The sequence below is a fragment of the Misgurnus anguillicaudatus genome, chromosome 16, assembly GCF_027580225.2.
Source record: "Misgurnus anguillicaudatus chromosome 16, ASM2758022v2, whole genome shotgun sequence".
Classification (NCBI taxonomy): domain Eukaryota; kingdom Metazoa; phylum Chordata; class Actinopteri; order Cypriniformes; family Cobitidae; genus Misgurnus; species Misgurnus anguillicaudatus.
The window spans coordinates 12354022-12380854 of NC_073352.2; the positions used below are offsets into that span (position 1 = coordinate 12354022).

At 37.2% G+C, this 26833-nt stretch overlaps 1 protein-coding gene across 1 annotated transcript; it reads left to right on the forward strand.

Moving 5' to 3' along the window:
• Positions 1 to 7397: 7397 nt before the first annotated feature.
• Positions 7398 to 10657, forward strand: drd1a (dopamine receptor D1a). Its single transcript, XM_055179078.2, has 2 exons — positions 7398 to 8161; positions 8384 to 10657. The coding sequence occupies exon 2, from the start codon at positions 8408 to 8410 to the stop codon at positions 9509 to 9511; it is 1104 nt and encodes a 367-aa protein (XP_055035053.2). The 5' UTR covers positions 7398 to 8161; positions 8384 to 8407; the 3' UTR covers positions 9512 to 10657.
• The last annotated feature ends 16176 nt before the right edge of the window (positions 10658 to 26833 follow it).

Below are 26833 nucleotides of genomic sequence, written 5' to 3' on the forward strand. Positions count from 1 at the left end.
AAAGTTTTGGTACAGTTGATGTATGTAATTTTAGAGATATCTATCTTTTCCTATTCAAGTTGATAGGACTTAGTTTTGCAATAACTGCCCAGAGGAGTTGCAAACATGGCCACCTAGTGGTGCAGCCTTTCTAAAGAGGCTTTGTACTGAACGTGTGATTCTCAGTGATGCTCAAATAGAGGAACTGCTGCTCTCTTTCTGAAATTGACCACTGCTATTTTGAGTGGTTTTGATGAATCATTATTTATAAGATGTGGTAAATTTGCCCCTAAGTAGCCATTGATGAGGTTTTGGTAGGTGGGGTTAGTTGAACAATTCTTCTGACCTCATAAATGGATTCCCCTCAGTGACACTTCAATAGACAGACGGCCTACTTCTTCCTGATTAGCTATTTGTGTTATGCAGTGTGAAAACAGCAAGCAACAGCTAATCTTTCACACGACGGCAAGTAGACGATTAAAAATTTTTGAGTTTCTAGTACTGTTTCGTGTCTAAATACAGACGTGACTGTATTCATAATATAGCACGGCCTATAATACGTTGTTGCTTCAATACAATGTTTGAGATTATTCTGGAACAAAATGATAAACAAACTTGACCCATAGCATAACATAGCATAGCATGGCAGGTTTAACTGATACTTTTATATTTATTTATTTATTTACCCTAACCCCTAGCAAATATGAGTAGGTCAGATGCAAAGCACCACTTCAATGAAAAATGAGATGATATTGAACGAATGCTCTTGGCACATATTATATGTTCATGAAATACTTTTGCTCAGACGATTTCAGGCCAGATCCGCACTGGATACACATTGAAGCTGCTGACTTCGGCACAGATCCAGTGCGAATCCGGCCCAGAGTCGTTTGCTGTCTGGCATGGGTTTGTTGGCAGAAATGTTTTCAAATGAGTGAAGAAGAAGAATTGGATGAATGACGGTGTGCGTATGATTTTAAATGTTAAGCTGCTAGTTTTTTTTAGCATTTTATCTTTATTCAGAAAGGACAGTAAAGAGTGACTGAAGACTTTTTTTTGGAAGTGGAAGTTTTTTGCCAAAAAGCTTGCATGCACTTAGAGGGTTTTGCAGTGAAAGACTGCAAATTTGTTAAATATGAACTTAAGTGGCATTTGTGAAAATAAGACATTTCAATTACTGACTAATAACATTTTCATTGCCATTACAGTAAAATTACTGAACCTAAACACAAGAGTGATAAAAAATGCTATAATTTACAATAAATCATGTCATACACATTTCAAGATGGTTTCAACATATGTATTTTTATGCCTGACTTAGCTTGCTAAGGGTTTCCCTACCTCAAAAAATCCAGTGTAACACCTGAAACTATCTGCTTTGAATATATTAGTATCAGTGCCATGACCTTTTACCATTAATATAAACTGTGTCAATATGTCAGACGTAGTACCCTGTTGACAAGTAAAAAAAACAATACCCACAGTGACGCGTCTGTTTAACAAGATAAAAATCACAAGCGAAACTCTTTTTTATCTTGCGGCTACAGTATTAAACGTGACCACAAATATTGATCAAATTGTAGATAACATTTTTTGGGAGGGCATCTTCTGCTTTCTATTTACTTATTTGAAGTGCAATGAGACAAATTATTATTATTATTATTTCAATGGTTTGTATGGATAGTACAGAGGACCTAGTTAAATTTACCATGAAATAAAGATGTATACTCTTTACTTATAAGCAATACCTGATCATATTGGTGGTGTACATCATTCCAACGTTTTTAAATAAAAACTTTTGTAATACTAATACAAAAATACTATGTAATACTAATAATGTAACTGGTTATTATATTTTTAAGCATGTCATTTAATGTGACTGAATTTAATAAACAGTTTGTTAGAAATAAACATGTATGACCTGTAAACCTATTTAATATGACTGGTGGTTGCTTGTTGAGCGTAAGCAATGTGTAAATATCTAATGAAACCAGTGGTATGGACGAACCCATGTGAGGTTTTAATGTGAAGTTGGGTTAAAATCTCAGTGCTGTAATTTTTCAACAAACATTAAGCAAGTTTCGACTGATTCCACTGAGATTCAGATGCAAACAAACTGAGTTGAACACATAATCTTTAATAACTATCATACATCATCATTCTGAGAGTCTTTCCTATAATTGCAACATTTCAGTACGTCCTGCTGATTCAATCGCGTGCAAGTATCTGTCTGTGTGCTGTGTTTCGTGTTTGTTTTTACCACTTAGCAGATTTTTTTTTATAAAATGAAACATAGCTCTAAAACCACATAACCCTTAAACCACATAAACCTCAAACATGATAACTTTATTTTAAAGTTTGGTTAAGAATATTAAAGGTATCTAAAGTGACTTGTGCGACAGAGTATACATTGTCAGAAAAAAACAATCCCTTGCTATCATGGGCTGGTATCCTTTCAAAAAGTAGACATTTGCACCTAAAGAGTTTATATTAGTACCTCTCAGAGGTACATATTGGTACCAAAAAGTGCATATTAGTACCTCAAACGGTACATGACATTGGACTACAAAACCATAAGGGTCAATTTTTTCATTTGAGATGTTAATTTGAATAAATTAGCTTTCCAATGATGTGTAGTTTGTTAGGATAGGACGATATTTGGCCGAGATACAACTATTTGAAAATCTGGAATCTGAGGGTGCCAAAACTTCAAAGTTGCCTTTAAAGTTGGCCAAAGAAAGTCACTAGAAACTGCATTCTCTCACAAAAATGAAGTTTTGATATATTTACACGAATGATTTTTGGAATAAAAGAAAAATCGAGAATTTTCATCAATGTATTGTCGGCTATTGCTAAAAAAAAATTGTCGGCTATTGCTACAAATATACACGTGCTATGACTGCTTTTGTAGCCCAGGGTCACATATTTACTTCAAGTCACAAGTCACCCATGTTATTACTATGTACAAACCCCAACACTATTGTAAATGCTTGGATCATGGTTAAAATGGGGATAAAATATAATTAAAATCACTTAATACTTAAATGTTAAATTACACTAAAGCCACTTTACAACAAAGTGTATCTTTGTGTTATTATAATCATGATGCCTTCAATGTTTATCAAACTAAACATTGACCCCTAAACATGTTACACATGAGCAATATTCCCACAATTCAAAGATGTTTTTTTCCAAGTAGGCAGCAGCTTGCAGCTTTTAATGAAACCCCTAGTATTTTCCCCTTCAACCCATTTAGAAACTGTTAGCTTGCATCATGGTTATATTTTAGGTGTGAGCGCATGTGGTGTATACTTCCTGATAGGGCTGTATAAAAGTTAGTGTGCAGAACTAGATCGTTATCTCTGAAAAGCATCCATTCGCAAGACATCATGAGAGTTCTACTCTTCGTCACCCTGCTCACGCTCAGCTGCGCAGACACACATCACTTCGCTGAACTTCTAAGACATCTTCAAAAACTTAGTTTGGAGCCAGATTTAACAGTAAGTAAATTACTCACATTTGTAAATAAATAGCTAAGTTTTTTTTAATGAAATCTTAAAGAGGTTTTATGTCATGTTTACAATTCATTAGTGGTTAAAAATAGCTATGAGTCTAAAGGAAGGAATGAGTATGAGTATGAATGAGTATGAAAACTATGTACTGAATTCTATTACTAATAATGATTGACTTATTTATTTATAGACAGTCAATGCTACTCAACTGAAACCATCAATAACTCTTAATCATCCGGTAAGTGTGTTGTGTTATTCTCCAAGTTTTTTTTAAACATACTGCATTGTAACTTTGAATTAAAAAATATTTTGATTTATTGTATTTTTTAAACACAGTGCGTTTGTAAGGACGTATTTATAAGAAACCTGAAAGAATCGCTGGAGTTAATAAGACCCAGAAGTCCTTGTTTGATAAAGAGTCTGAGTCTTCTGAATGGTCCTAGCCTGTCTGAACCCACGGTAAGACATTTGCCACCATATTATATTGGAGTCCTGTACATGATTATGTTTTTGCACAACACATCATTCATCTTAAGACTAAGATCAGTGTTTGGGTACTGCTGTTTAATCCCACACTGCTTCAAGAAAGATTCTGGACGGGTTTTAGATTAACCCAGGATTAGGTCGTAATAGTTTTTACAAAGACATTGTATGCATTGTGTGCATCTTGAGACAAAACAATCACACATATTTACAGATATGTCAATGCAAACATGTTTTAAGTCAAGGCAGCTCAAACATGCATTTTAGTCTAGGCTTTTGTTTGGGAAACCACCCCATAAAGTTTAGGTGATTTAAAACTAGCTTATGAAATTTTAGCATCTCTGTTAAATTGAAGGAAATTATTATCTAGCATGAAAGCGCAGAAATCTGAATGAATCTTAAAGTGGTTTACAGTAACATTTCTTATCCATGTACTTTGAATTTTCCAGACAAAGCCAGGAGTCAACTGTCTGGTGACAAAAAAGAGGAAAAGATCACCAAGGCAACAGATCAAAGAGTACCTGAATTCCAGCATTCAATTTATTCAGGAATGGAACATTAGGCACTGCAAGAACACTCACCAGTAATAATTTATTCGGCATCCTTTTATGGAGATGTTACAGTATGTGAATGACACCGATTATTTATTTTTAATGATAAATATTTAATTTATTTATTTTTTAGCAATTCTATTTATTTGTTTATCTGTTAAGCTGTTTATTTATTTAATAAGGTGCCATGCACTCTTTGTAAGCAAAGTATGTATTGAGTTTAAAAAGGTTAATGTTATTATCTTCATTACAAGAAGAAAAGAAATCAACACTAGACTTTGTTTTAAAAGTATTTACCTGTATTGTAACAGGTATAAACAAACAAATTATGTTATGCTTGGAAAAGTCCTCAATTTCAGTATTAAATTGAACCCTAAACAAACTGAATCCTATCAAGACAACATTATTTCTGTTGCTTTTATTGATTTTTTTCATGGGTTTTAGATCAGTGTATACTGTATATAGACGGTTTCAGCAGCAACAACATAGACAAAAGGCTTTTGTGGACTAAATGCAACTTTCACATAGAATCAACAACAACAGAGTCCTTTTACAGTAGTTTATTTCTGATAACAAGGGAAATAAATGACAAGTAAATGATCTTTGTTCACATATCGCGTATCAACTATTACACTGAGCTAACGTTATTGTGTAAATGTATTATTCAATATTAGCTACAGGTCCTTGAATTCTTCCCTGGCTGCCAAACCTCTCCGCACAGTTGTGATACATGCTCATCGTCTCCCCCAAACCGTCAAATAAATACATGACCGTGCATAACCATGTCAAAAAGCGTGAGTCCGATGAAACCAATACCCATGCTGACGCAGGTCAGGGTGAACATGTAAACTCCAGACAGAAGACCTCCCCAGTTTAAGACCTCCAGGTCTTAAACTGGGGACCTTCTTGCTGTGAGACAACATCTAGAAGGCAAAATATGTGCCTTTGACAATGTGTGCCTTTGAGGTAATATGCACATTGTAGGTACAAAGGTGTCCTTTTTAAAAGGGTACCGCCCCCCTGAATCCTTTTTCTGAGAGATACACTAAAGGCATATGGTGCATCTTGATGGAGGCCATGTATATTTTACATACATATTATATAGATTGAAAACAACTATTAAACCACTGTCAGTTTTCTGATGTAATAAAGCACACTAATGCCACAAGAACAGAGACAATGACCAATTGCGTTGTTGCAATGTTAAGAGTGACACAATAGAAAATCCATCCATTTCACAATTTATCCACTTCCTGGTTTTACTGTTTTGACTCACAAATTTCAAATGTTTTGATTGTGATTTCAGGCAATAAAAATGGACGTTGTATTCCATATTTATTGTTTAATAAGATGCTGTCTTATTTTTTGAGAATTGACAGGATGAGGTGATGTTGGGTGAAGTTTTGCTTTCGGATGTATTCCTCTATACTTTTCCTGAAGTAAAACCTGTCTGAAAGCTCAAATGGTCAGACGATTACTGCCGTTTTGAAAGAGACTGTCCACAAACGTAAAAGCAGCTGACCGTTGCGTAAGCTCCCATCTGAACCTTTTGTGGGTTTTGAGAAATTGTCTGCTTTAAAGCTGTCTGAGAGGTTACCATATTTATAAACTCGAATGTTAGTGTATTTTTTATTATTTTAAGGTGTCAACATATATTATGTCAATCTGAGAAGCCAGAAACCATGTATCAATTGATCTGCATCTGAAACCAACAGGCTCACCCTAATCAGGAAAACACCATAGTAGGAAATTTATACATGTTAGATGACCATATATGGTCGTGGTCTTACTGTATATGTGTGCCATATACAGAGGCTTAACCAATTACATAACAATATACTGCACATGTAGATATCTCCATTGGTAAACCATATTTGTAAAAGTCCTCTTAAAAAGTGTTTTTATATTAGTAAGTCGAATTCAGAGTTCCCTATTTTAAGAAAAAAGAAAACTTGTACATAAATATCTATTTATAGTATGACAGTGACTCATTGTATAACAATTAGATGCATTCAGTTATGACCCAAACCATCAGGCAAAAAACTTAATTTGATTTTAGGAAGCATTAAAGCAATAATGCATTTCAAATGGACTTTTATTCCACTTTAATTTCTTTTTTTAAACAAAAAGTTGTCACAATAAGAGAAACATTAACTAGTTATTAGTTTTTCTTTAATTACGATATTACTATTAATAATGATTAAATATTATATTACTAAATATAATTTATCCAATCAGTGCTTACTTTGAGTCCTTCAAACTCGATACAAAACTAACCAAGTTGTTACAAAGCAATAATTACACAACTTTATAATCTGTTGTGGTTTTAAAGCATGACTTCACACCCAGAAGCATTCACCTGTTTATGGATTCAGTCATTTTAATGCATGATCTAAAGCTTTGCTGCATCACACCCCCAATAATAAATGGATGCCTTTATTATTTCTAATAAATGTCTACATATAGTTCCATTCAATTACAGGTCTGAGAGTCTTAAGAGAAAAGCTATTTCCTGGTTTACAATGCAATTATTTAATAAAGGCAGAAAAAAATAAACGTAGGTATTTTACCATTGCAGTGTAAAAACATGTCATTCTTTACTTAATAATAATTTTGTATGAATTTAGTATGTTTAAATGTTTAGTATGGACACTCTCCATTAGAGGGAGTCAGTCACTTAATTTAGGTTGACCATCATATATGTAGGTTTTGTGAAATTTCTCCTTAATATACTGTTTATATTAGGTATTAACGCTTTCATTATGAGGTAGTGTACATTCGTAGTACAAATATTGCATGCACTTTACTGAATAAATAAAATAGCAATGTATTAATATAAAAAATAAAAAGCACGTAAAAGAACATATAGATTAGGAATAATCGGACTATCACAATAAAGTGTGTGTGGATTGAATAGCCAGGCCGTAAAGTAAAAATGAAATTAAGTGATTAAATCGTGATTACGCGCACTGACTGAACACTAAAGAATATCAGTAAGTGAGCTCGTGCATTTTTTTTTACCACCTACTAGAGATAGGACTTCCTGCTGATATAGTAATATCTCTTGAAGCACCTCGGACAAAACACGTGTCAGTGTGAATTTGGTTCGTCTTATATTTTGGTTCAGAGCACCAATCTCACCACGCGCGCACCGACGCGCTTTCGTCTCGAGTAGGTCACACTGCGATAGCATCCACTCGCGTGTCCGGATGAAATAACACCTTATACAAGACGAAACGAGTCATTTATTGAGGACATGGAAATTATACGAAGAGGACACTAAACTAAACCGTACGTGGATCGGTTCGTGAAGTTTTTCTTTTTCTAAAACGTTATTTATGCAACATTTTTTGTTTGGATAAATACAGCTTCTTCATAAGTGTCGCAAACAGAGTCAGGTAAACTGCGTTTTATAACTCTGTGGATGTGGCAGTTTTTCATAATATAGTGCTGTTGTGGCATTAGTGTCGTATATTTATTCTCTAAATATTTGTTTTGTAGTTTGTTTGACAAACTAACATGCGGAAACAGGCAGGATACAAACTAAATGCTTTTGTTCGAGGCAGTCCACGAGCGTTTTATTTCGTAAGGACACATAATCACCCGAAATTACATTTTTAAGGAAACTCTCATTGGGTGAGTAAAGCTATGACTCACTCATTCATCATGTTAGCCCTCATATGGTTATAGTATTTCTAAGATAGTGTTAAACATAAGTTAAACCGACTATACCGCTACCTTTATAATATAATGCAGGACAATTTCATGTGCATGAGAACCTTTGATGTGACATGAACCACCAGAGATGATTTATTTTTTATTTCGGAAGAAACCCCAACCAGTTTTTTTCTTCCTTAGTGGACATTGCTTTTGTCACACATAATGGCTGTGATGGATTTGAACTTGACCACTGTCGTTGACAGCGGTTTCATTGAAAGCGACCAGTCGACTCGAGTTCTCACCGGTTGCTTTCTTTCTCTTCTGATTCTCTCCACCTTACTGGGGAACACATTGGTCTGCGCAGCTGTCACAAAGTTTCGCCACCTACGCTCTAAAGTCACCAACTTTTTTGTCATCTCGCTGGCGGTGTCGGACCTGCTGGTGGCCATTCTGGTCATGCCCTGGAAGGCTGTGACAGAGGTAGCTGGCTTTTGGCCGTTCGGTCCCTTCTGTGACATTTGGGTGGCTTTTGATATCATGTGCTCTACAGCTTCCATCCTGAACCTCTGCATTATCAGTGTGGACCGATACTGGGCCATTTCCAGCCCGTTTCGCTACGAGAGGAAGATGACTCCCAGGGTGGCCTTTGTGATGATCAGTGTGGCTTGGACACTATCTGTGCTCATCTCATTCATCCCAGTGCAGCTGAAATGGCACAAGGCGCAGCCGACAAGCTTCTCCGAGGTCAATGCTTCTCAGGGCGCTCCGCCGATGGACAACTGTGATTCCAGTCTGAACAGGACGTATGCGATTTCCTCCTCCCTCATCAGCTTCTACATTCCCGTCGCCATTATGATCGTAACATACACTCAGATCTACAGAATCGCCCAGAAGCAGATCAAAAGGATCTCCGCCTTGGAACGGGCAGCCGAGAGCGCCAAGATCCGCCACGACAGCATGGGTAGCACTTCCAACGTGGATTCGGAGAGCTCCTTCAAACAGTCATTCAAACGGGAAACGAAAGTGTTAAAAACTCTCTCTGTTATTATGGGAGTATTTGTTTGCTGCTGGCTGCCCTTTTTCATCCTGAACTGCATGGTGCCATTTTGTAAGCACAGTGCAAAAAGCAGTGACACCAATCTGCCCTGCATCAGTCCAACAACCTTTGATGTTTTCGTGTGGTTCGGATGGGCGAATTCATCGCTCAACCCAATCATATACGCCTTCAATGCCGACTTTCGCAGGGCTTTTGCCATCCTATTGGGGTGCCAACGACTCTGTCCAGGCATCAATAGCATTGAGACGGCCAGCTTGAACAAAAACTGAAAAGCAAAACTGAAAAGCATCACAATTTTTCTCTCTGCAACGTAAGGGAGACCTCAATGCGTGGACGGATTGGCCTGTGAGCCATGTGTGTCACACCAGTTCATTGCCAAAGAAGGCTATTGGAAAATAGATTTGGGATTAAAACTGTGGGATGTAGGACAGCAGGTCTGATGTTTCTTAAGCAAGGATGCTACTTCTCTAAAATGATGCATGGTTTGCCTTCTAGGTTACTTCATGCAAAACTGTTTACCAATGAATTACTAAAAGTGACTTGCATAAACTAGAGAAGCGACATTTTACTTAAAATGTAAAGAATGTTCATAAGAAAATGTTTAATAATGATCTCTGGGCAAAACTGCAATACAGTAAAATACCGTACATATATTGTTTGTTGTTTCTTATAAAGAATGCATTTCTAATGTATCACTACAAAATATAATTGAATAATAGACAAATTAAGGTTTAAAAAAACTGAATCTTATACATCGCTGCTTGATAAACATTGATCTCATCCTCTCCGTACTTAACGCATTTCCTTTACATCTTGCCTTATTCACGAGACTTGGCATTTTTTCCAAAACAAGTGGGCAGATGGTCAGTCATGAAATGGCCGTCCCATTATTGCCATAATGAACATGTATGTCGTTCTCTCGTACTTGTTCTCATCAAATCCCCTCATCCATTATTAAACTGTAAAAATGAAGCACTAAGACTAACTGAACAGATGGCCATAATATAAAAATGCTGATGTGGGAATAGGCAATGAAGTCTCGGTTACGGTTAACAAGTAATAGATTTGTTATGGTTGAGATTGTAAAAAATGTTCAAAAAGAGTCAGTCCCAGTACTACTAAATAAATAACACTGGATTGTTGATGTGATGCAATGTGCCATGTGATAATGTGGAAAATGAACACAAGATGGGCCAGTACCTCGTAAAGTCTGCAGCGAAGTGAATGTAATTGAGTCTGTTAATGTGATTTAGTTTTGGGACTTTTTTGGCAGAAAATTACAATTTCACTACACATGTTGCTGTACTTGTCTTTAGTACCGCATTCTTGTTTAGAAGGACACAGAGTCTGTGAATTACGGTATAATAGTCGACAGATAACATATTTAACTAATAATAAGAAAGTAAATGTGTAAACATTGCATTAAAAATGTGTTAATTTGCATTTGTGTGTTTGTTTGCATTTAATCTTAAAATGGAGATTTTTCTATGGGAAGAATAATACACAAATTCCTCTGTATTCACAATTCATCAGCTCTTCAGCTTGATGAAACTTGAATAGTAAACAATAACACACGAGAGGAATTGCGACTCTCAACCTCTTAAAGTTTTATTTGTTACTGTCAAGCTGTCTTGGCACGGAGCAAAGGTGGCATGAATAGAGATAATAAGCTCAAACCTCGCTCAGACTAACTGCACGGGGAGTCGAATTGTTTTTGCTTGCCAGCCTCCGAGAGTGAGAGTCAACGTGTCACAGCTGGGCTCTCAAAGCTGACATTACCGCTCAGGCTCAAATTCCCGAACTCTCATATCAGAGACTATAGGAAACATATTGGATGAGTTATTAAAGAGTAGACCCTGTGATCCAGATACAGCGGTGCGTGAGTCATCCCTGTCATTTGATGCTATACTCTGGGTTGCGTTTGGTCCGTTTCAGCTGACAGGAAACAGCGGGGACACTGTGTAATTAGTCTAATGAACAGAATTAGGATTGTGTAGCATACTAGTGCATATTTAATGTGTGGATACGAGAGGAGCGTACATTTATTTACACATGAGCCACCTTTAAATATACTCAACAACCATACAGTGACTAATTTGTGGTGTGAATCACATTAACTATTGACATGATCCACAAGGTGATATCCAGGATGCACCAAAATAGCAATTTTTAAGTTTTTCATTTATTTAAATCCTAACAAGCTTTTGGTAAAATGCCATGCGTGTGCTGTCTTTAATTTAAAGGACAAGTTCGGTATTTTACACTTAAAGCCCTGTTTTCAGATTGTTTACGATGAAATAGAACGGTTTTGACAGAAATTTCTACATATGCGGCTGCCCTGAGAATTTTCAGGTGTTTATTGTTTCACCTCCCACCTCTACAATATGTGTATAGGTGCACTGGAACAATCCTTCTTAAAATGCATTAAACTTTCGTTTACAAAGACGTGAAACTCACCGAGTGGTCGGGGGTGTTCACTGATGTGCTCACACAGGAATCGCTGCAAAAGATGCTTTCCAACAGGTGTTTTAGCATTCGTTGTTAACTTGTGGACCTATTTTTCCAAACGCCTCACACCCGTTTATTCTTCCGTTGAGAGCTTGAATAATAGACACTCCAGCCCAGTTGGTGGCGATAATCCACCTTTGCCAATTGCAAGAACACAAACAAGGTTCCCGGCGCGGGTAAAACCGTACCTCACAGCACATCTAATACAAGTCAATGGAGTTGGCAAAACCTACAATAAAACCTGTTAGAAAGCATCTTTTGCAGTGATTTTTGTGTGAGCATATCAGTGAACACCCCTGACCACTCAATGAGTTTCACGTCTTTGTGGATGAAGGTTTGGTGCATTTTGGGAGGGATTGTTCCTGTGCACCTGTGGAGCCATTGTGGAGGTGGGAGGTGATACAAGAAACACCCGAAATTCTCGTGCCAGCATCATATGTCCAAATTTCAGTCAAAACCGTTCTAATTCATCATAAACAATCTGAAAACAGGGCTTTAAGTGTAAAATACCGAACTTGTCCTTTAAATGTGGTTTGATATACGTGACTCTGTCTGTCAGCTGAAGTCATTTTTGGGATTCGCATTAAAGTCATCCTACATAATGTAAAGAGCATTCTGTGATGATATAACCTTGATATTAATATTGATTAAGTATAGTCATGTCAAAGATTGAAATTTAAGTGAAATCAAACTTTCTTATAGATTATGAGACTTTAGCCTGGATTTCACAGAGAGGGTCATATATCCATATATATCTAAGGCATGTTGCATTTTTATGTATTTCAAAAATATCCGCATTTTTATGTATTTCAAAAATATCCACATTTTTGTGGTCACTGTAGTACCCATTAGGAAACTACAAAAATCTCTTTATGTTTCATTTTATCCAAGACGGCAATGAGCAAGCTATCCATGACCCTGTCTGTGAAATCCAAGCTAAAGTCTCTTAATCTAATTAAAAAATGCATCAAAGTTTGATATATGACCTCACTATAAAAGATATCAATATTAAAGATATCAAGGTTATATTTTCACAGAATGTTCTTTATGTAAAATGATTTGATGTAGAAATCATAAATAAATGACTTTAGCTGGTTTCATAGACTGGTTCACATATGAGTATATGACTCAAGTGCTTCAAGATCCATGTAATCTGTGTGTCTTAAGCAATTTCAGAGGAAACATTTGCGAGGACATCGATGATTAATTAAAATAAACTACCGTGCTATGAAAGAGCAACCCCGGAGCGATAAAATGTTCCTCGGGGTAGTCTTTAAAAGTAATTGGCTACTGGTGACCTCGAAAAGAGAGACAGGAAGAGGTCTCTTAGACTTGCATAACCAGTCCATTACAGCAATTTTCCAGCAATGTCACTTGTGGCAGAATCATAACTATAACAATGATGTAAATAAACTGGAGAAATCAGAATCGCGTGAGCTTTTGACAACACATAACGCATTGTTTAAAAATCCACATCCACCGCTGCACACAAAGACAATTATGGAACAATGATGGAAGTGCAATCAAAGCTTTTTGATGAATTCTTTCCTCTCTCATTTAAAATGTATAAGGCAAATCGCAACCGATACTGTATGTATTACCAGAACTAATGCATTTCTAATAGCCCGCAGCCTCGCATACAATTGCTTTGACAGATTAATAAGTAAAGGGTGGGGAACCGCGAGGGGCGCAGCGGTGATGCGTCAACAGATCCTCATGTCGACTGACGTTTCATGTCAGACCGCACAGTGACTGCTAGATGCTGATATCTTAATGGTACCGCACGGTTAAGTGATGTCTTTGTGTTTTAACCCCTGTTTAACTTGTCATTGATGTTCTGACACTGAATTTTAAGACTGGGGATCAGATTTGTAATATAAGTTGGAAACAGGCACATACCAGAGTTTGGCATTACCCAATGAAGAGGGGGGATGCAGGATGCACATTGTACCGCTAAGATAAATCTCAGCGGCCATCAGGCAAACTTCCCCTTTAATCCATCCTAATCCGTGCAGTTCATTCACATGTCAGGCCCAAATGTTGCACCCACTTTGCCAAAGCAGCCCCTGTGTTGGATGAACAAATTCCTCTCCAGAACCGAATGTGTTGATTTAGTGGGATTTGGCCAAATCAATTGATAGAAAATTGAACTGCAGTTGTATATGGTTGTTAGCCAGTAAATCGAAAAAACAGACTGATCTCACGAGAATTCATACACATTTTACAAGTTGGCTAATGTCAACGCTATCTCATCGCAGTTCATACATATTTAACAAGGTAACTAATTTGTATTAAGCAGAGGTGGAAAGTAACGAATTACATTTACTCACGTTACTGTAATTGAGTAGTTTTTTTGTGTATTTTTACTTTTTTGAGTAGTTTTTAAAATCTGTACTTTTACTTTTACTTAAGTATGTTTTATTTAAAGTATTGTACTTCGCTACATTTTAAATCATATCCGTTACTGAGTAAAGAAATATTTTAAAAAGCAAGGTGATAAAGACGCGCAACGGATGTAAATGGGCGGGGCCCGGGGAACGCACAAAAAGAACCATGGAGACGGACGAGACAGGCGCGCGCTAATGCAGACCCGCCTCAGTTCAAATCTTATGAAAGAAACCCCTGGTTATATATAAGCGACCTCTTTCCACTGACACGAAGCGAGTGTTTCATTACTATGAAAGGTAGGATTCATGCTCTTAAGTACGAAATTGCACAACGGGTTTTTAATAACATGCGCATTATCTTCCGAGGTCTAGCAGCTTCCCAGATAGCAAAAAATATCCGCATTGCTTCCATATGCCGCCAGCCCCAAGCTGTCGGCTATAGGTGCGTCCCGCTGGCGGGGATGAAACTTTTGCCGCCGAATACGTCACTCTCATTTGTTGCGAGATGCCGTCAGCATGCAGCCGGCGGACCGCCTGCTTAATTTATGCAAAAGCGGCTGCCGCGGCGGTCCGCCGTCAGACCTGTTTGCGATTACGCCCTTATGACGCTTAAGGCCCGGGTATACTTTTTTTCCGCGTCCGCGTCCGGCTCGCGCGCGCACGCGTCCGCGAAGCTTTCCGAGTATACTCCGCGCGGCCACACGCGGATGGCCGCGTTCGACACTATACGCAATACAAATGATTTCTTATTCAAATTATTAGTCTAACAGGCTGTCAGGACAGCACTGATTTGGAGACATTTACAGTACATTAAAACATTAGGATAGGTGAAGAAAAGTAACAGATCCACCATTGCAAACACAGTTTAGAACAAACAAGAAGACAACAAAGAACAGGAATCAAACAAACATGCTCCAGTGCTTTCTCTTCTTGGAAGAAGTAAAAGTTAAAGAAGAAAAACGATAGTGTGTGTGCAAAATGCTGTCTATTTCCTTTGTATAATTGTTTATAGTGGAGTGTCCTGTCTAAATATTTTAACGCGCATGCGCTGTTGTACGCGGACTGTACGCGCACTGTCCGCGCGGTCTCATATTTTGGGCTGCACGCGGACGGTCCGCGCGGCCGGCCGCGGACCCTCTTGATGACGAAAATGACGTCATGCGGACGGCGCGCATACGCGGACGTCCCTAGTATACTTTCGGCTTTACTGCCGCCAGAGCACCGCCGGTGGTCCGCCGACTCATTGCTATTTTTTGCTATCTGGGTTTGCGTCAAGTCAAACACAACTTCAAAACGTCCTCGCGAAATGCGCAGGTCATTAGACATTGCAGAGAGAGAGAGAGAGCAAGAGAGAGCAAGAGAGAGAGAGCGCGCGCGCGCACGACAGAGAGAGAGAGAGAGAGAGAGAGAGAGAGAGAGAGAGAGAGAGAAGAATAAATGTCATCAGGTACCCAGGTCGTCAGGGAAGTAAGAAGATAATAAACGTGTCAAATGTATATAGACATGGCACTCATCTCATTATATGCTCATTTAAACTATATATAGTTTAATAAAATAATGTATATTACCAGCAATACATCAATTACAACCTTACTATAGTGATTGTATTTACTAGCTGCTGACCACCTTCAAACGTGCATAACTCACATGTAAAAATCATTAAACTATTCCATAAATGTTTCTTACTTTAAAAAAGCTTTTTATTTTATTAACTTTTTGTTATTGCACTTTAATTGTAAGATGTTCCTACAATTAAAAACAACTAGTTTGAGATGTATATTCCCTTGTCGTTTTTGAACTATACTAGAATCCTCCACCTCTTCCCGCTGTAAAAAAAGTAACTTTTACTCTGAGTAAAGTTACAATGACTTACTTTTTACTTTTACTTGAGTAGATTTTTAGACAAGTAACTTTACTTTTACTTAAGTAAAATATTATTAAAGTAACTTTACTTTTACTTGAGTACATTATTTTAGTACTTTTTCCACCTCTGGTATTAAGTTGTACGACCACATATGTAGATTTTTGTACGATTTGCCTTTAGGGATGGGGTTTCTTAATGGTATTTTATAATAATAATACGTTTTTGCACAATAACTTTAAAATAATACGATTTAGATAACTTGTAAAATATGTACGAATTCTTGCTGGCTAATTTAATCCTGCAAAAACATATGATTATCATAAAAAAACTATTAACAAAACCCCGGGCCTCATTTGTAAAGCGTGCATACACACAGATTTGATAGTAAAGTGTGCGTATGCAAAAATCCACTGCAAAGTCTTTGACGCGGAAAAGTGCTTAGCGCCACGTTAGCGTCTGAGCAGACGTACTCACTTTTGTTTGTTTGATTGTTGCAGGTTTTTGGCAATATAAGCCATTCTTGCTGCTCGAAATTGGGTTTAAACATTGAAAAGCACTCTTTTATATGTTTATGATCGGCTCAGCTGCGCACAAGTTCAAGATGCTCAGCTGCGCACAAGTTCAAGATCATTTGCGATTTATAAATTTCACATCTGACCGTGGGTTCACACCAGCGGCGTTTGAGGCTTAAAATTTGCGTCTACTGCGTCTAGTTTGCCTCTTGAACATTTTGAGTTTACTCGCTTCATTCGCGCATGAAATTGTAGTCTTTGAGACATTCACCCGGAAATTCGTGTCATGGGGGGGTCTTCTGCGAATCCGCTCGCTTCCTGTAATCACATCACGAGCAAGCTCCTGATTGGTTAACGCAACGCGTTTTTCCAACAAAGTTAAAAAAATTTAACTTGCGCGTTTGCCGCGGCAACGCTCAATTCGCACCATCCGCGCAAACTAGATGCGCGAATCGCGTCTACAGCGTGGCGCTAAAGGCGTCATTCGCACCGCGAGAACTCCAGACGCGCGTCAACGCATTTCCACATTGACTTTAAGTCGCCATGACACGGAAGTAGCGATTGCCTTATATTCCTCGTGGTGGCGTATATCCGAATTAAATGGCTTCTGGAATTAAATAAGGCAGGGCTGGATTTGAATTTGTCCATCGAGATCTGATTGGATTGTTTAAAGTTGGGTCGTGTTGCTAATTGCTAATCGCTGCAATCTTCTCCCGGACCCCGCCCACCTGCCATACCATATGACCGGAAGTGAAGAGAGATTGTTTTGAAGAGGGGAGGAAATTAGCATTTTTGATTAAAGATTATGAGCACACACAAATGTTAAAAAAATAATGAAGCTCACAGATAAGTAATTTGTTAATAATACCACAATATTAAAAAAAAAATATATATATATATATATATATATATATATATATATATAGTTTTTCATTTCAATTTCATTGCGACTTTAACATTGAAATCACTCGCGCTTGACGTCTCTACCGCAGCTGGTGTGAACGCAGCATGAAAGAAAGGAGTACGCATGTTTTCTGTGCGTACGTCCAGTTTATGAATCACACGTAAGCGTTTTTGATAAACGGTCTTAAAATCAAATGTAGGATGGTTTCTACGCATCATTTTATAAATGAGTCCTCCCAACATCACAGCGTACAAAAATTTACAGATGTGGTCGTGCAAATTAATACGGTAACTTAAGGGTAAGCATGCTGTTTCACATCTGATTCAATAACAGTGCTTATCAATCAAACTTATAATTTGGCTTGCCAAGATTTGGGCTGTACGTGTCGTATAAGTGACCTCAAATCTCTGGTTGACCTGTGACGGATTTGCACCCGCATCATAAATGTGAGGAATTAAGCCAAGCCGAATGAGCATAATGTAAATTAGAGATTAAACTGTTGGCTTTTGAAAATAGGAATGCTGTACCCATTATAGGATAGTGTCAGGGAAAGCTGTGTCTTGTTTGAATGGATGCAATGCTAATGCACTGCCCTTTAGGCCTGTTTTTGAAGTAGGGCCTGTCCAATCTGACTAATCTCATCACATCAGTGCCATTCGCAGACAGATGCCCTCTATCAACAACGCAAGACACTCTCCTCGAAAGAGGAGACTAAACTATTTAGGTAAACAAAAGTGATGGAGAAAATTGGTTTTTATTAGCCCTCCCTTCTGGAAAACACAAACATCTTGCCAAAAGACAGAGAGAATTGAAGCGTGCCGCCAAAACACGATGAATGGCACGGTGAACGGTACTAATCCCAGGTCGTAAAAGACCTTGTTACCTCTGGTGCGTGTTTGGATGATGTTCAAAAGAAATGAGCACAAACAAGTGGTAACATTCAGACTTCCAATAAGGACACTGACGCTGAAGCACTTTCTTAGCGCAGGCTCACCTTAGGGAACAGCTGAATTCCAAAACCCTTTGCATGAGTCATACACAACACAAAAACGATGCAAATACAAAGAACGCAACTTGCATTACAGGATTACGGAGTTAAACGATCCCCCTGGTTATTTGATAGCGTGCCTAGATCAGCCCTCAGTTCATAATTCAAATACTTCTTGCATAAATTTTTTGTGTTGAAATGCGTGTGAAATGCACCATGCCTTTCTTTTGTGCCGGAGAATAAAGGACGAGATTTGAGCCACCGAGATTTGAGGCGTCGCCACAGAAACAAACATTTCAGCATGCGAAAGAGAAAAAAGGCCACGAATAATATTGCACTGCCGCTTTGTTTCAGTGCTTCTGTAGAAATTCCAGATTCACAAGGGATGTTGCTAATAACAGGCTAAATATGGCTGTGTTGGAAAAAAATGCTTGTGTCAGATGGGTTCCTGGGAGCCAGCCGACCCCCTCTGAAAAGGAAGAGTCAAATAAACCCCCTCAGCTGTGTCATATACAACATAATCCAGAAGCTTCATTGATATCATGATATGAAGCTTCTTTATAGGAATACTTGGACAAACAAAACAATTAAATATGAATGCAATGCCAGCATAATTTATTATTCTTAATTTTTAAATGAAGAGATGCAAAACCCTCTAAGTGCATCTGACATGTTTTCGTGTAAATTAACATTTTTGATCAGGCTCTTACATTTAGTTGCAGTAATTTCAATTTAATTGCAATGAAAAGACAATCAGTAATTGAAATGTTTTTTTTCCCCACAAACGTCACTTAAGTCACGTGATATCAGCGTAAAGTTTAGTTTTGGCAAAATGTTTTACAGTGCATATGCATTCTTTTCTGTCTTTTACTGGGTGTGCTTTTTTGTTTGGGTTTCCAATAATGTTCCTTTGGAAATTCATATAAAGTCTGAGATGCGTTGTGTATTTATCTGTTGATCATGAACATGTAAAGTGTCTCAGCAGTTTAAACCCTCACTCTGATGTTTACATGATTGAGGGGTGGTTTCCTGGACAGGGTTTAGATTAATCCAGGACTAGGCTTTAGTAAGTTATATTAGAAAATTTAAGTTATTTTACAAACAAACCTTACAAAAAACAATACCGGTGCACTCAAAAAAATTAATCATTGGATTAACTCAATAAAATTGTGGGCATGATTTCCATCCAATGTGAATGTGTAACCCTAACTCATAAAAAACTGTTTTACACAACAAAAATATATTGAGTTAGTCCAACTCAATTTAAAGTAAATGGCAATACTCAATTAGTTGCCTCAACTCAATTTATTTTAGTCTGAATAACTCGATCTAGCGTAGTTTAAATAACTCAATGTAGGGTAGTCTGAATAACTCAATTCTGTTACTTTATATAAAAGTTTTTATATCATACTAATTAGCATAAGCACATGTTAGCATGCTAATAATAATAACATATGATACTTTGGATGAGCATGTGAGAAAAGACTGATCTCCAAACAGGCATTAAGACAGTTTGTGCTCATTGATAAAAATACGTCACATCCACAACCTAACCATAAGCCCCACTCTTCTGCATGATGGTAACCAAACAATTTGAGAAAATATAACACAAACGCTTCTAAATCAATAAGATAAATGAACATTAAACACTATTAAGTCTTTCTCTTTACCTAAAAATGCATAAAATAACACTTAATTTAAAAATTACTCTCCAAAAGCAGTTGCATGCAAAGCATGCTGGGAAATTCTATTTCCAGAACCCAAATTCAAACTAATTGTGTTAACGCAATTAAAATGAAATCAATAAATTATAGTACATATTCATTTTGTTTTAGACTAATTAAATATATATACACTGTAAAAAATGTCTGTAGAAATTACAGTATTAATGGGTATTACTGGCAACTAGCTGCCAGTAACTTACTGTAGATTTTACATTTATGTTATTTACTGGCAACATTTTGTTCAAAGTTAAATGAACATGAAACATTTTTTGACTTTATCTTCTACAGTACGTTACTGGCAACCAGCTGCAAAATTACAGCACATTTTTCAGAGTGTACTTATTGCTCTTAATGAGTTTTTTTAAATAAATTGAACACAATTTTAATGTGTCATTTTTAAGAAGGGCTTGAATAATTTTTTTTGAGTGATCTTGAGACAAAACAAGGTGTTTTTAAATTAAGGCAGCATAAACATACATTTTAGTCTGGGACTATAAACCCTGTCCTGGAAACCACCACTTAACGTCAGGATGTTCTTGCTCAAGAATAACAGTGGCTGTATCATTTCTATTGTAAAGAATTGGAAAATATTAAAGATTAAAAGGGGACATATCATGAAAATCTGACTTTTTCCATGTTTAAGTGCTATAATTGGGTCCCCATTGCTTCTATCAACCTAGAAAATGTGAATAAGATCAACCCAGGTAAACCATTCTCTGCAAGCATGTGAAAAAACAGGTCATTGAAATTTTGCTCCCCCTGTGATATCAGAAGGGGATAATACCGCCCCTTAATCTGCACTATCCAACCACGACACTACCATTTAATGCAGAGATCAGCCCATTTGCATTAAAAATGACGGCACATTTTGCTCACACCTACAAAGTGACAATTTTAATGTTATAATAAATGATCTATATGGTATTTTGAGCTAAAACTTCACATACATACTCCGGAGATACCAAAGATTTATTTTTACATCTTAAAAAGTCTTCTGAAATGTCCCCTTTAAATTGGTTTAAACGTTGTTTGGCCAAAAGTAAGCGTTTTCTCAATCTCATAATGAAAGTAAAAAAGCAATCGCGAGTCTGCTGGCGTCCTCTGCAGGGATTTCTCATAATACACAATGCTGGTTTTTATTACATATTTATATGTTTACTTGTTTTTAAACTTTATTTGAACCTATTATTATTGCATCATCATTATAATGTGTCACTTTAAAGGTTATTGCTCACTTAGGTCTATTTACCAATTACCAAAATAATTGTTAGGGTCCTAAATTAAGACATTTCAAAATTATATTATTTCAGTTTGCCACTCAAATAGGCTATTTTATCATTGAAGATTTCTTAAAAAGTGTAAAAATCGCGTCTTGTTCTTGTGTCCCATCACACCCCTATGAGATACTAAACAATAAATGCATTTTTGAACCGTGATAAAAATTGTTTAATCCTTGCAACACTAAACTTAAAATGAGAAAATCTCAATGTCTATGACGTTTCACAAATATCACTAATCTAAATCCTACAATCTGCTCTGTGATCCTATTATGCAACCTTATTTAAAAGAGCTGCTTCAAAGGCATTGGGTCTCTATACACTCTTAGACAAAATGGTCCAAAAATGGTTTCTATAGCTGTCACTAGCACTGTATCCTATCAAAAAGAGTTCAAATGAGTACCTCAGGGGTACATATTAGTACCAAATGTATACAAATCTGTACCTAAATCCCTTTTAAAGAGTACTGCCCCAGTGATAGCTTGGGACCAGTTTATCTGATGTATTTGTGACACTGACAAATTAATCTGCAAAGCAGTGTATGCAACAAAAGTCTTTAAATCGCTTAAATGAGCCATTTTGTTGTTGTTTTGCAAGCTAAGAAACACCATCCTTGTGAAAGCATTTGGTAAAAGGAGGGAAAGCGTCTGAATCTTTGTATGTCACATAGCCTATGCCCTACAAATCAACTGAGAAATTGATGACTCACTTAGAGGAGCAACCACAGCAGCTTTCTGAAGGAAAAAAATATGTATATACAACAGCTGCACAAATTCCCCACAGACCAGACAAATGTAAACAAGCATCTACGTGATAAATACACATTTATATACTGTGTAACAATGATTATTGATGTATTTAACCCAACAATTCCCTCAGTATAGACATCTCAGTAGTGGTCATTCCAGTTTCATCTGATCAATCAAAGAGAATCAGTTTACATTGGATGGCATCACTGTATTTTCAACCCAGATACATTTAAGCGGAAGCTGCGGCGTATCGAATCTAGAGCATTCCCACAGTCATCATATTCATGTGAACACTGCCTTACATAGAGAACAAAACACTGTACTTTATTTTTCTGACCTCAAAACGTGCACAACATGTCCTACGGGGATGTGTTTTGTATACATTGCATCCTCCCCTAAAAATAGTCCCAAACCTAAAAGCTTTTCGGTCGTTGCTGCATCTAGGTGAAAATATGTGTCATTTAGACCAGTGGTTCTCAAACTGGGGTCCGGAGCCCCCATGGGGGCCGCGAGATGGTGCCAGGGGGGCCCCAGTTTTATGACATTTTATAAAATACATTCATTTATCATGAATTCTCTGTGATTAAACCTATAAAAATAAGGCTACTAACCAACAGCACTACTTTGTTTAACTTAATATGTTTTGTTTAATTAAAAAATAAATTTTAGAATAGTTTTTGTCATAAATTTTCTTTGGGGGGCCGCGAAGGAAAGCACCGTACACAAGGGGGGCCGCACGCGGAAAAGGTTTGAGAACCACTGATTTAGACGACCTGTTCCTGAAGTATATTAAACTACAAAAATCTGTGTTTCATGGTCGAGGTTATTTAAAGCTGATGTATTTTTAGTTCGCTGGCTTTTATCTTTTAGCACTTTTTGCAATATTTATAAAAGTCCAAAGCACTAAGCCTAGACCTCTTAACCTTGCACATAGAGGAAAAGCTGCACATGAAAACAAATGCAGCCCGGAGATTAAAGTCACTGAAGTGCAAGCTCTCGTTCAACACAACGTCCACACCGTTGGCATCATTCAGGAGGACGTAACTTATTTGTTCTACATCCTGTGACGGAGAGACGTATATACAGTAACATTTTTAGACAGTAATAGCCATGGGAGAAGTGCTGTGATCTGCAATGTGCTGCAGGGTACTGTCTTCAAATCTGACACACCTCAGCTTAAGGCAGTGTATATCATCTGGATTTATGACCTAGATTTTTACCCTTGGTATAAGAATCACTTGATCGAAAAGAGTGCAAATGAACACAAGAGGCATATAAGTAAAGATGCACATACAGTCCAGGAGGATTGTTTTAGACACCCTCATTCCCCAGCTATTAAGAGACCGAATAAAGTGATTGTTTCATACAACACACCTGCTCAGGGGCTTTGAAGGCAAGATAAAGGGATTTCCCATAATGACACCATCTGTAATCAAAAGACTGTTTTTCTTCCATCCTCCAGTGTACCGTGTGCTCAAATATGACTCTATGTGTTGTGTTTTAGCTGACAGATGAATTTCCTTGGTGTAAACATGTTCATCTTAAGGTGTTCTTATTGCGGCGAATTAAGTGTGTGGTCTCACTGCAGAAATATTCCCACAGCACATTGATTCAATTTAAAGACTATAAAGCTTTTCATTATTTAGTTTAATTTATGCATTTGGCAGTAAAGCACTTTTATCACTGTGCATTCAAGCTATATGTGTGTGCCCTGGGAATTAAACCTACAACATTCAAATCAACCAGCCTTTCGTTTTGGGTTAACATGTTTGCGAACGCTTTGCGGAGAGGAAAATACGAAGTCTGAGGTTTGTTTATCTCACACTGGTTTGGCTGTATGCTCTGCTGAGCAACGAGATGGCCGAACCACTGGTCGTGTTGGCAGGTGCATTTGTCAACTTCAGCGGCTTCTGTTCCTGCCCATCAGATATTTTGTGCTTTTTCAATCATGTCTGCTTTGAACTGTTGTTTATTTCACCACATGCACACCTCACATTTTCACTGTAAACATTGCAGATTTAATAGAGCATTGCGTAAACGTCATGGGTTGAACCCAGGGAATACCTAAGGAATAATTGACGACGGGCCATTGAATTATTAAAAAATAATGCACACCCAGGTCGTGCATTATTTCCAAATAATTCAAAGGACAGAATCAATTATTCCACTTATACCACAGTTACACACAAACATTGCTCTGGTGGTTATTTTAAGACATTTGACAGGTTAAGAGTGCGATTTACAGAAAAATAATCAACACCCATTGAACAGTTCTCAGCCAATCAGAATAAAGCATTCAACAGGCCTGTGGTAGAAACATACTGATGAAATGTATAATGTACCTTGTAATGTACTGTATGTTGCTTTGGATAAAAGCGTCTGCCAAATGCGTAAATGTAAGGTACAAAAATGTACCAAAGCTGTCACTGGGGCACTAACTTTTTTAAAAAGTAGCCTAGACTTTTATACTTAAAAGGTGCATGGTACCTTAAAGGAACACACTGGTACCTAAGAGGTACGTACTGGTTCCTCAAATGTACATATCTGTACCAAAATGGTACATATTAGAACCTTTTTTAAAAGGTATGGCCCAAGTGACAACGTTTTTTGTACCTTTTTTCTGAGATTGTGAGAGATTTGTTCACAAATGCAACCTTGGGCATCTAAAAGCCATGCAGTATATGTAAGTGATTGAAAATATATAATTTGCATGTTACTGGTAAGTTGTATATCTGTTCATATTTCTTTGTGTCAGATTTTTTTTGCCAAGTTATTTCAGTTTAAAAAGTGAACAAGTGTTTGTGCAAGCAGATCAAAAAGGTTTTTTTTTATAAAACGTATTGTTATGAACACTGTTAAATAATTTCTTCAATTTGTGTTTTTACTTTGCTATACACATCAAAACATAATTCAATTCATGTCTCAGTTTTTTATAGTTATTTTGTTAAAACTGCAACAACAACAAAATTAGATTGCCTTTCCTTTGTTCCGAAGAAATAACGACATCTAGTGGACATGATCGATATAACATCAGTTCACACTGTGCTGGATATATACAGTATCGTATATGTATAAATGTTATAGGCAAACAAAACACCTGCATGTACTTGCTTACTAGCTAGATAAATACATTGTAATATGTAAATCACAAATCGAAAGGCAATTTCAAAGTACAAAGTCCTTCCTTAAAAGCAAAGAACCAAAATAATGCCCTATCTGTGCAATCCAGGTAAAAGTATAATATTTTTAAAATGAGATTTGGAGCATCAAAGTTTGATTTGACATTGATTTCAATCTTTAATATTGACTGAGTAGCCTAAGGTCATGTCAAAGATATCAAAGTTATGCTTTTAACATTTTGTAAGATGGTTTACTCCAGGGTTCCCCAAATCTTACCCTGGAGGGCCGGAGCACTGCAGAGTTTAACTCCAACCCTGATCAAAGACACCTGAGCAAGCTAATCAAGTTCTTCATGATCACCAGAAAATCACAGGTGGGTAAGTTTAATTAGGGTTGGACCTTAACTCTGTAGTGCTCCAGCCCTCCAGGGTAAGATTTGGGGAACCCTGGTTCACTAATCCCTGCTGAAAAAAACAATAAAACCATTACAGAAAATTCAAATGGTTTCCATTAAAGTACCAATAGGAACCATTAGCTTTTACCATTAAAACCACTACACTGTACTGTGTTTTGGGCCATATTCCATTAGAACCAATAAAATTCCCAATAAAACCAATAGAATTTCTGTGATGGTGTCTATTGTTTTTTTTAGCAGGGAATATGTACCATTTAGGTACCATTAAGCATCTTACTATGGGTTCACACCAGCCGTGTCTAAGGCATCAAATTCGCATCTACCGCGTCTAGTTTGCCGCTTGAACATTTTGAGTTTACTCGCTTCATTCACGCGTGAAATTCTAGTCATCGAGACATTCACGCACAAATTCGCGTCATGGAAGGGCCTTCCATACCCTACTGAAAAATTCAGCAAAGACCAGCATAAGCTGGTAGCTGGTTTTAGCTGGTTTAAGGTGGCAGTAGCTGGTCTAAGCTGGTCCTCCCAGCCTGGTCAAGCTAGTAGGTCAGCTGGTCCTCCAGCATGACCAGCTAAGTCCAGCTAGACCAGCTTAAAAAGTGACCATAAACAGCTAGACCAGCTTACTACACCAGCAATACCAGCTAAAACCAGCTCACCAGCTTGAACTAGAGGCACTAATGAGGCAGAATTTCGTCTACAGCGCCGCGCTAAAAGTTTTTACATTGACTTAACATTAAAATTACGCATCCAATTCTAGTATTTTTCTTGATCCATATAGAATTGTGTGTGTGTGTGTGTGTGTGTGTGTGTGTCTTGTGTGTGTGACACGTTTAATTCACCGCTACTCCAGTGTATTAACTCCGCGAGCATGCATAAATATCTTCATATATGCATTTGTTTTTCGCATAAAGCTGTTGAATATATTAGAAATATTTATGGTGCTTTTATAATAGTCTGACTTTTCTATAACAACCACGAGTAACGCACAGTATCGCGACTAATCGTTTGCAGAATAAAAGTTTTTGTTTACACAATATATGTGTGTGTACTGTGTATAATAATTATGTTTATATAAACACACACACATAAATGTATAATTTTAAGAAAAAAATATATTTATATAATAAATATTTATATTTA

Excerpts from the sequence above, each read along its gene's own strand:
- drd1a (XM_055179078.2), top strand. The coding sequence starts at position 8,408 with ATGGCTGTGATGGATTTGAACTTGACCACTGTCGTTGACAGCGGTTTC.